General features: G+C 37.2%; 1 protein-coding gene across 1 annotated transcript; it reads right to left on the bottom strand.

Moving 5' to 3' along the window:
• Window positions 1-5893: 5893 nt before the first annotated feature.
• LOC129443447 (uncharacterized) lies at window positions 5894-11714 on the bottom strand. The gene is made up of 8 exons (XM_073874856.1): window positions 9782-11714; window positions 9552-9670; window positions 9142-9264; window positions 8796-8874; window positions 8568-8673; window positions 7847-7961; window positions 7520-7611; window positions 5894-6187 (listed from the first exon to the last, which is right to left on the bottom strand). Exons 1-5 carry the CDS (start codon window positions 10332-10334, stop codon window positions 8570-8572), a joined length of 978 nt encoding a protein of 325 aa, XP_073730957.1. The 5' UTR covers window positions 10335-11714; the 3' UTR covers window positions 5894-6187; window positions 7520-7611; window positions 7847-7961; window positions 8568-8569.
• Window positions 11715-12407: the final 693 nt, after the last annotated feature.

The raw sequence follows: 12407 nt of genomic DNA, 5'->3' as shown, positions 1-12407 counted from the left end.
ATGCTGGTGACCACCAGCTACACCAGCATTAGACCAGCATAGACCAGCATAATTCCCATGCTGGTCCATGCTGGTTTGATGCTGTTTTTTCAGCAGGGTGGTTTAACTCCCTGCATGCTTGCTAAATAATACAAAATGGCATTTTTTCACAGACAGGGCTAAGATTAAACCAGGAATAAATCTTAGTTAAAGGGATAGTTCACCCAAAAATGACAATTTTGTAAGCAACTGTGTGCTTGCCAAAATCTTCATTTGTGTTCAATTGGATAAAGAACCTCATACAGGTTTACAACAACATGAGGGCGAGTAAATGACAGAATTTTTATTTTTGGATGAGATTTTAGATTAAGTCTGTAAAACTGGGCTAATATATATTTTATATATATAAATATATATATTTTGCATACATTTTAAGGCCTAAACAGCTCAAACCTCAATAATTTCCCCATCATGACTATAATGCCTCTTCTTGTGAATAAAGTAGTGCAAGTTTACAGCTGGAAAAAAAATGACAGTCTGAAGTAACATAGTAAGTTCATCAATGTTTCACGAAAGGGGAGCTGATATCAAATTTTAAAACTCAAATATTAAACCCCAGATGAGTGTAGTTCTACATTTTCTCCACTAGAGGGAAGCACATGATAAGAATTGGCATAAAATACAAGCTGCTCTGAAATACTTGAAATGTGGTAGGCTATTAATCAGTTTGCTTGCTTACCAATTTAATGAAATTATTTCATATTTATATTAGGTTTAAGATTTAAAACACACAGTAGTACTACCCAAAACCTCCCAGTACATGTTTAGGGGTACTTGTGCAATGTGCATCCAGGGACGGAAAAGTCCAGAACGGCCGTTCAAAGGAGGGCCGTTGGCAAAAAAAGTCTAATAATGAAATATAAACAGCCAACAGCAGGGGCACTAATACGATCACTTATATGCTGCTACGTGTAAAAAAAACAAGCAAGGAGAGTCGGCCTACTAGCCGTGATTGTTCCACGGATTCCCGGTGTTGTGCCGAATTCTGTGACCTATCGAATTCTGTGACCAGAGGTCGCTGTTTAGCAATTTTTTCACGCGAGACCGCGCCGGGCGCCCGTGCACATTATCGTGAGCGCGGCAAGGGAGTTTCTAACGATATACGCGACCGCCCACTGAGCGATGACGTCATTTACCCTCGCTCGCTCTAGTCTAACGTATGAATAAAGCAGTCAGACTTCGTGAGAAACGAACGCGACGATTAAAATAACGCGAAAACGGTTCTAAAATACCAGAACATCACAAATGTTTTGTTTTTTACTTGCGGCTGTTGCCATTTAATGTTACACACACAATCTGGTAGAGAGTAACAAAAGCCTACCGAAATCTGTGACCTCTCTCTGTTTCATTCAGAATTGCAATAATGTTACTCAAATTCAGTTTGGTGATGTCTAATCTCATCTGTAATATATCATCAAATGCATTTTGACCTGATGTTAACACTTACACACATACAGCAGGGTCACACAATCTGACGGACAGTAACAACAGCCTACCGAAATCTGTGACCTCTCTCTGTTTCATTCAGAATTGCAATAATGTTTCCCAAATTCACTCTGGTGATGTCTAATCTCATCTGTAATATATCATCAAATGCATTTTGACCTGATGTTAACACTTACACACATACAGCAGGGTCACACAATCTGATGGACAGTAAAAACAGCCTACCGAAAACTGTGACCTCTCTCTGTTTCATTCAGAATTGCAATAATGTTACTCAAATTCACTCTGGTGATGTCTAATCTCATTTGTAATATATCATCAAATGCATTTTGACCTGATGTTAACACTTACACACATACAGCAGGGTCACACAATCTGATGGACAGTAAAAACAGCCTACCGAAAACTGTGACCTCTCTCTGTTTCATTCAGAATTGCAATAATGTTACTCAAATTCACTCTGGTGATGTCTAATCTCATTTGTAATATATCATCAAATGCATTTTGACCTGATGTTAACACTTACACACATACAGCAGGGTCACACAATCTGATGGACAGTATAAACAGCCTACCGAAAACTGTGACCTCTCTCTGTTTCATTCAGAATTGCAATAATGTTACTCAAATTCACTCTGGTGATGTCTAATCTCATTTGTAATATATCATCAAATGCATTTTGACCTGATGTTAACACTTACACACATACAGCAGGGTCACACAATCTGATGGACAGTAAAAACAGCCTACCGAAAACTGTGACCTCTCTCTGTTTCATTCAGAATTGCAATAATGTTACTCAAATTCACTCTGGTGATGTCTAATCTCATCTGTAATATATCATCAAATGCATTTTGACCTGATGTTAACACTTACACACATACAGCAGGGTCACACAATCTGACGGACAGTAACAACAGCCTACCGAATCTGTGACCTCTCTCTGTTTCATTCAGAATTGCAATAATGTTACTCAAATTCAGTTTGGTGATGTCTAATCTCATCTGTAATATATCATCAAATGCATTTTGACCTGATGTTAACACTTATACACATACAGCAGGGTCACACAATCTGACGGACAGTAACAACAGCCTACCGAATCTGTGACCTCTCTCTGTTTCATTCAGAATTGCAATAATGTTACTCAAATTCAGTCTGGTGATGTCTAATCTCATCTGTAATATATCATCAAATGCATTTTGACCTGATGTTAACATTTACACACATACAGCAGGGTCACACAATCTTATGGACAGTAAAAACAGCCTACCGAAATCTGTGACCTCTCTCTGTTTCATTCAGAATTGTAATAATGTTACTCAAATTCAGTTTGGTGATGTCTAATCTCATCTGTAATATATCATCAAATGCATTTTGACCTGATGTTAACACTTACACACATACAGCAGGGTCACACAATCTGATGGACAGTAAAAACAGCCTACCGAAATCTGTGACCTCTCTCTGTTTCATTCAGAATTGCAATAATGTTACTCAAATTCAGTTTGGTGATGTCTAATCTCATCTGTAATATATCATCAAATGCATTTTGACCTGATGTTAACACTTACACACATACAGCAGGGTCACACAATCTGATGGACAGTAAAAACAGCCTACCGAAATCTGTGACCTCTCTCTGTTTCATTCAGAATTGTAATAATGTTACTCAAATTCACTCTGGTGATGTCTAATCTCATCTGTAATATATCATTAAATGCATTTTGACCTGATGTTAACACTTATACACATACAGCAGGGTCACACAATCTGATGGACAGTAAAAACAGCCTACCGAAAACTGTGACCTCTCTCTGTTTCATTCAGAATTGCAATAATGTTACTCAAATTCAGTTTGGTGATGTCTAATCTCATCTGTAATATATCATCAAATGCATTTTGACCTGATGTTAACACTTATACACATACAGCAGGGTCACACAATCTGATGGACAGTAACAACAGCCTACCGAAATCTGTGACCTCTCTCTGTTTCATTCAGAATTGCAATAATGTTACTCAAATTCAGTTTGGTGATGTCTAACCTCATCTGTAATATATCATCAAATGCATTTTGACCTGATGTTAACACTTACACACATACAGCAGGGTCAGACAATCTGATGGACAGTAAAAACAGCCTACCGAAAACTGTGACCTCTCTCTGTTTCATTCAGAATTGCAATAATGTTACTCAAATTCACTCTGGTGATGTCTAATCTCATTTGTAATATATCATCAAATGCATTTTGACCTGATGTTAACACTTATACACATACAGCAGGGTCACACAATCTGATGGACAGTAAAAACAGCCTACCGAAATCTGTGACCTCTCTCTGTTTCATTCAGAATTGCAATAATGTTACTCAAATTCAGTCTGGTGATGTATAATCTCATCTGTAATATATCATCAAATGCATTTTGACCTGATGTTAACAATTACACACATACAGCAGGGTCACACAATCTGATGGACAGTAAAAACAGCCTACCGAAATCTGTGACCTCTCTCTGTTTCATTCAGAATTGCAATAATGTTACTCAAATTCAGTTTGGTGATGTCTAATCTCATCTGTAATATATCATCAAATGCATTTTGACCTGATGTTAACACTTACACACATACAGCAGGGTCACACAATCTGATGGACAGTAAAAACAGCCTACCGAAATCTGTGACCTCTCTCTGTTTCATTCAGAATTGTAATAATGTTACTCAAATTCACTCTGGTGATGTCTAATCTCATCTGTAATATATCATCAAATGCATTTTGACCTGATGTTAACACTTACACACATACAGCAGGGTCACACAATCTGATGGACAGTAAAAACAGCCTACCGAAAACTGTGACCTCTCTCTGTTTCATTCAGAATTGCAATAATGTTACTCAAATTCACTCTGGTGATGTCTAATCTCATCTGTAATATATCATTAAATGCATTTTGACCTGATGTTAACACTTATACACATACAGCAGGGTCACACAATCTGATGGACAGTAATAACAGCCTACCGAAAACTGTGACCTCTCTCTGTTTCATTCAGAATTGCAATAATGTTACTCAAATTCAGTTTGGTGATGTCTAATCTCATCTGTAATATATCATTAAATGCATTTTGACCTGATGTTAACACTAACACACATACAGCAGGGTCACACAATCTGACGGACAGTAACAACAGCCTACCGAAATCTGTGACCTCTCTCTGTTTCATTCAGAATTGCAATAATGTTACTCAAATTCACTCTGGTGATGTCTAATCTCATCTGTAATATATCATTAAATGCATTTTGACCTGATGTTAACACTTATACACATACAGCAGGGTCACACAATCTGATGGACAGTAATAACAGCCTACCGAAAACTGTGACCTCTCTCTGTTTCATTCAGAATTGCAATAATGTTACTCAAATTCAGTTTGGTGATGTCTAATCTCATCTGTAATATATCATTAAATGCATTTTGACCTGATGTTAACACTTATACACATACAGCAGGGTCACACAATCTGATGGACAGTAATAACAGCCTACCGAAAACTGTGACCTCTCTCTGTTTCATTCAGAATTGCAATAATGTTACTCAAATTCAGTTTGGTGATGTCTAATCTCATCTGTAATATATCATTAAATGCATTTTGACCTGATGTTAACACTTATACACATACAGCAGGGTCACACAATCTGATGGACAGTAATAACAGCCTACCGAAAACTGTGACCTCTCTCTGTTTCATTCAGAATTGCAATAATGTTACTCAAATTCACTCTGGTGATGTCTAATCTCATTTGTAATATATCATCAAATGCATTTTGACCTGATGTTAACACTTACACACATACAGCAGGGTCACACAATCTGATGGACAGTAAAAACAGCCTACCGAAATCTGTGACCTCTCTCTGTTTCATTCAGAATTGCAATAATGTTACTCAAATTCAGTTTGGTGATGTCTAATCTCATCTGTAATATATCATCAAATGCATTTTGACCTGATGTTAACACTTACACACATACAGCAGGGTCACACAATCTGATGGACAGTAAAAACAGCCTACCGAAAACTGTGACCTCTCTCTGTTTCATTCAGAATTGCAATAATGTTACTCAAATTCAGTCTGGTGATGTATAATCTCATCTTTTATTTATCATCAAATGCATTTTGACCTGATGTTAACACTTACACACATACAGCAGGGTCACACAATCTGACGGACAGTAACAACAGCCTACCGAAAACTGTGACCTCTCTCTGTTTCATTCAGAATTACAATCTTTTTTAATAATAAATTAAATTTTAATTTGGTTAACATTATTGTAATTCTGAATGAAACAGAGGGAGGTCACAGATTTCGGTAAGATGTTGTAACTGTCCGTCAAATTGTGTGACCCTGCTGTATGTGTATAAGTGTTAACATCAGGTCAAAATGCTTTATCACAAGAAGATTTACAGACAATGTAATATATTTACACACTAGTACAAAGAATCATTAAATAACTATATAATACTAATTTAGACTAGAGCACAACATTAAATTGTATACTTTGTTCAAGACTAAGATGATGATAGATTAAAAGGGTAGAGGTAAAAGTTAACGCAAGTTTAAATGCATTCTGGGCAAAGGAAGGTATTCACATTTCCAACACAGTCCTGATGAAACCATCTGCCGCAGTTTTCACACTCAATCTGTAAAAAAAAGTAAATAACTGAAAGCCACAACATTTATGTTATTCAATTTCTATTGATATCACATCCAGTTGTGTTCAAAATATTAGCTGTGTACTAATAAAAGTGAATAAAGTGCAAAAAAAAAATTTTTTTTAATATATCAAATCAAAGCATTAACACAGTTTATAAGTCTGTCTTGTTATTTTAAAGGGAAGCAAAGAAAACGAATATTAAACTGTCAACATTTTTCTGTGTAGACAGTTAAAACTGAAGAAATCTTTTAATAATTAGGAATTGAGCTAGGGTTGTTGTCTTGGTGAAATACCCATTTTAGGGCCATTTCCTCTTCTGCAAAGGGCAACAAAGGCCTTGTACACACTGCAAACTTTCGGGAGTAACAACCGCATTTAAATGTGGGAGTGCAGGGTTTCCTGCTGAAAATTTGTTAGTTAAGGTGGTAGGTTTGGGCGGGGCCGAGGGGATGGCAATCAAAGGGGCAGGGTGTATGCGTAATGATGAAAATTAAAATATTTTTATTTAAAACACTAAAATAAAACTTAATTTTGAAGAAACTATGACAAAAAATGAACACATACTAGATTATTAATGAATTAAATGTTTTTACCTCTAACGGGAATAGCTGTGTGGTGAAACTAAAGGGTTAATAAGCACAAACTAAAGCAGATGTTGTAAAAAAGCAAGATGTTTTATCAACTGGCTAGTTATCCTCCAGACAGTGACGGTCCGGACCACGTCTTTCTCATTTCGGCTGTGTAGCGGGCGTCCCCACTTGCGATGTAATGTGTGTACGTACTATTCTCAGAGATGCACTTGACGGCCTTTTATGCAGCGATTTTTTTTTTTGACGACTTAGTTAAGGCGGTAAGGTTTCCAAGCTTAGGCGGGCCGCCTTAACTGAAATCTGCTCAGGAAACCCTGGACTGAATCCCCTAAATGTTCGTTACATGTCTATATGGAACAAGACTCACTCCCGAAAATTGATTGACGCAGAGATAGAAATGTTCTGCCGTCTCGCGTACAGGTTAATTTTAAGACATGTACAGTGTAAATAACAACAAAATTTTATATATATATATATATATATATATATATATATATATATATATATATATATATATATATATATATATATATATATATATATATATATAAAATATATTATAAAATATACTTGTTTTTTTTTTTATTGTAGAGTCATTTTGTTAAAGTACCCATTTTTGTCTACATAACTGGAAAAAGACAATGTGTATCAGTGGTGATAATAGATATTTTGTTTAAACAATTTGTCTGAAAAAAGGAAAACTATTTAGACCCAAATTGCAGTCTCACCCAGTTGATAGTGGAGTCATGTTTGTTTGTAGAACTTTTAGGTGGTAATTCATCTTGCAAGCCGCAGTAGTGACACATCTTTGACAGATCATCTAAAAGAAATGCAGATATTTATAATAGCATCAGATGAGACAACATGCATCGTTTAGATACTCTTTCACTTATACATAACAGTTATTTTATATTTTAAACACTTTTTTAAGGTATGTGTATTGTGTTTCCTTTATTGATTAAATATATTGATAACAACAAGTGAGGAAAATTAGAATTTATTAGCATTTTTAACCTTATTTAAGAATATTCGTAGAGAAAACCAAAGTATAATACCTGACTCTTCAAGAACTGTGCGAGCTATCTTCTTCCTGTACTTTTCAATGTCATCTTGACTTGAAGGGAATTCAATTCGGTCAACTGTCTCATCACAAAGGACCTCTTCAGCAAACTAATAAAAAAGTAAATATATTAATTAACACACACACACATATTGAAATCTGTGTTGTCTAGCCGTCCATCTTTATTTACCTGTCTATGAGTCTGTCTCTGTTTTAATGTGTATCTATCTGTCTGTTTCTGTTTATCTATATGATTGATTGCCTGCCTACATATCTTTCTGTCTGTCAGTCATTCTATCTATCAGTGGCAGCCGTTGACTTCTTTTTCGAGGGCGCACAATGCAAAGTTCATCACAACATTCGGCACGTTGAGTGAACCTATGTCCATTACGTGTTTTGTCAAAATGAGTGCCTGCTGCTCGCGTTTGCCAGATACTGGCATGATCTCATGCGTAATCAAAGTTTACTTTTAAGGGAGAATCTTGCATGTATTTTGTGAACGTGAGCGTCTCTTTTATCATAAACGGTTTTGACACGTAAGCATCAAGCACTTATTTTGACAAAACACATGATGAACATGGTTCACATGGCGCAACAAACCCATATTTTGAAAACACGAGCAACACACATGACACTCTGAGCACACATTTTGAATCTGTGCCCCTCGGAAGAGCAATCACCAGCTGCCACTGGTATCTATAAACAGTAACACATACTTTCAGGGAAAACACTCCACATGAAGTTGAATCTCTTTGCAATGGATGAGGAAGTGCTTTACAGGTCCACTTTTCTGGTGGATAACCTCTGTCCTGTATGAATGTCCTAATTAAAAAAAAAACATAAAATAAAGCAATGTAATGAACATAGTACATAGTTAACAACATTTACTGCTAACTTGAGTTTTATTATTCGTTGGTAGAATCTTTACAAATTTCCAACAGTACCTTGACATCTTCTCAGCTTTGAAGGGGATGCTCTGAAAGGATCCAGCAGAATCGTCCTCTGCTGTTGTGGGAAAAGTATCTGAAATTTTAAGCCACAATATACACCTTTCAGATTACAATATATGGTCTATCATCATCTTCATGCTAAAATGTGTTGATAATGACAAAAACTTCAAGTCTCGCCATTAGAATCCAATGATGGTGTTCATTCACAATACCCAAAAGAAGGTTAAACCTCATGGGATTAATCTGAAACAAACTTTACATGTTCTAATGCACTCAATAATAAGAGCATTTTTAGTTGTTTATTACAGCTATATAGAGTGATGTACATTTGTTTTCCTACCTTCAATTTGGACTTTTCATTTTTCCAGATTCTAGGCATTTCAAATGAATCTATGGAGACTGCCTGCTCCAGATGGGTACTATTATATCTTCTCACGAGAATCAATAAATATGAATTCACAACCTTGAAAAAAAGAACATGCAATGCACAGATAACATATAATGTATATGCTGAAATGTTAAAACTGTATGGTCAGGTAAACAAAATTATGCAGTACTAGTTACAGCTTTTCTCAGTTGCGTTGGAGCATTTCTAGTTTGTACATTTTCAAAATATCTTGTTCAACCTCCACAAGTCATAACAGCACATTTACTTTAACTTGACAATAAGCTACACAAGTTAACAAAGCAACTCTCAGTTTAAAAATATTATTAAGCTGAGTCATTTAACCTCTACAGGTCTGTTCTTACCAAATCCTCTAATTCCATATTTGGGGCAGTTCGTGCTATGTCCCAAAAAAAAAATGTATACGGTCCTATTCTTGAGAGTAGCAGGTGAAAAGACTTCCCATTCCAAGCATCTCTTATGTCTGCAGACAATAATACATAAAGATATCTGTTCTAAATTGGTAAATATTCATATAGCTTATTTAAAATAAAGATATGTACAATAAAGGACTTTTGTACTCTGAGAAACTTACAATTTTCAACTGAATTGGAGGATCCAGTGGTGGCAGTAATGGTGGCAGCAGAGGCGGTGGTGGTATTAGTGGAACCAGTGACGGTGGCAGCAGAGGCGGTGGTGGTATTAGTGGAACCAGTGACGGTGGCAGCAGAGGCGGTGGTGGCATTAGTGGAGCCAGTGACGGTGGCAGCAGAGGCGGTGGTGGCATTAGTGGAGCCAGTGACGGTGGCAGCAGAGGCGGTGGTGGTATTAGTGGAACCAGTGGCGGGGGCAGCAGAGGCGGTGGTGGCATTAGTGGAGCCAGTGACGGTGGCAGCAGAGGCGGTGGTGGTATTAGTGGAGCCAGTGACGGGGGCAGCAGAGGCGGTGGTGGTATTAGTGGAGCCAGTGACGGTGACAGCAGAGGCGGTGGTGGTATTAGTGGAGCCAGTGATGAAAGTGGCAGCAGAAGTAGTGGAGTCAGTGATGGTGGTGGTGGAGGCAGTGGTGGTGTCTTGACCATTTTTCTTTGCCTTAATCTTATGAGGGATTCTTGGCATCTCCTCTAAATATGGTTTCAGATGGTCCATGCTGACCTTTGGGAGCACCTTGCCACAGCTATCCACAAGGTCAACAGATTTTCCCTCAACTCTGGAAACTGTAAAAGGACCAAGAAAGTCAGGATCAAGCTGTCCTCCTTTTCGTTGCTGTGATCTAACATTCTGTCGCCATACTAGATCACCAGTGTTAAACAGTGGACCCTGGTTTTTTTCTCTGCTTTCTTGTTTTTTTCTCTCTACTGCATCCAGATTTTGTTTTCGTAAAACCTGGAATACTTTTTCTTGCTGGTGTATTCCAGAGAACACATCCTCTTTTGCAACCACTTCCTCCACTGCCCTGTCAACCTGCACATGATTACCAAAAGTTTAACAATTCAAATATTGGATTAGAAATCTTGACTCAGAAACTGGAAAGAGAATGGTGCTCGTTTTTTTTCTCAATCCTGGTAGTGCTCAGGAATTTCTGAGGGGTAGCGTGCCTCTCTCCCAAACATAAGGAAATAAGGAGAGTGTTTGGTAGTTATCTGTTTTTTTGTCCTGATTCCGAACATCACTGCATCCAAATACAGGTCCCAGGTGTTAGGCTTGTCCTTCGCCAGTTTTCCCAGAGCCCTAGGTTTAGACATCACATTGCATGTGAAAACAGTTCAATTGAATTTAAAGGGACACACAACTTAACTTTTATTAAAAATAGGCTCATTTTTCAGCTGCCTTAGACTTAAACATTTGCTTTTTACCATTTTGGAATCCATTCTGCTGATCTCCAGGTCTGGCGGTACCACTTTTAGCATAGCTTAGTATAATCCATTGAATCCAATTAGACCATTAGCATCAGGCTCAAAAATAACCAAAGAGTTTGGATATTTTTCCTATTTAAAACTTGACTCTTGACTAGTTACATCGTGTACTAAGACTGACGAAAAATGAGATTTTGCAATTTTCTAGGCCGATACGGGAAGGAACTATACTCTCATTCTGGCATAATAATTAGGTGAAGTGTACGGCTTAGTTAATTTTGTTTCATGGACATTTAAAATAAAGCATCACCAATATTATTTATATAGCTTTAGTCCTAGACTAAAAAACCATTTGAGGTGTCTTAACTGAAAATAACTTGCACAGCACTGATTGATCTTAAAGCAACACTATGTAGTTTTTTACCTTTAAATAATGTCTCTAAAATTATTTCAGTGATAGAACAACTTTTAACTGGACAAATTGTGCTGTTGCTGCAACCTGAGCAGCCTCCTAGCTGATACAAGCACACTCTGAAAGTGGCGGTGGAGGGTAGGAAACACAGCCCCGGCCCTCCCCCTGCCTGCAGAAGTGTCTGATACCAGGCACTGTTGCGCTTTTCAACCACATGGGGGAGCTGTAAGTCATTTTTACATGGAAACTACATAGTGTTGCTTTAAAATATCCCAGTGTCATCGGTGCCAATAGCCCCATGGTTAGTGCGTCGACATATAGCGCCAGTGCGCTCACGCCGACTCGAGTTGATTCCTGTCTCTGCACTCTGCCAATCCCGCTCCCCTATCTCCACCCAACACTTTCCTGTCAACTCTTTACTACAATACTTTCCAAATACAGGCAATACATGTAGAAGATACGAAATGGTAAAGTGGTTACAATTACAATGCTAATAGAATATATCATGGCTATTAGCCATTTAGATTTGAGAACCAGAAAGAACTTGTTACGTGTTATGTGTAATATATTTTGTTTAAAATATTACAAGACATTTTTTTCGCAGCCTTCTCTCCCCATAAACACTTTAAATTTTATGGTTATTAAATATTATATCAATAATAAATACAGTTTATTGTCTCTATAATGTATGGTTCATGCTGCCCAGAATAAGGAAAAAAGCATTTTAGATGCAAGAGGGATCTAGGAAAAGAACTAATAACAATTAACTCTGTATTGTCCCATTCATTCTCTCCACCAATCCGTTGGTTTGAGGATGATAAGGGACACACAAGCTTCTTTTAATCCCCAAAATGTCACACACATCTCTGTTTATCTGAAAACACAAAATGTACATATTATGGTTCAGATGGTATAAGCCAACATAAAAATATTTTAATGTTTAGTGCATTTTAA

This window comes from Misgurnus anguillicaudatus, chromosome 13 (genome assembly GCF_027580225.2).
Source record: "Misgurnus anguillicaudatus chromosome 13, ASM2758022v2, whole genome shotgun sequence".
Classification (NCBI taxonomy): Eukaryota; Metazoa; Chordata; class Actinopteri; order Cypriniformes; family Cobitidae; genus Misgurnus; species Misgurnus anguillicaudatus.
The sequence above is the reverse complement of the archived record's forward strand: the minus strand, read 5'-3'. Positions and strand labels throughout refer to the sequence as shown.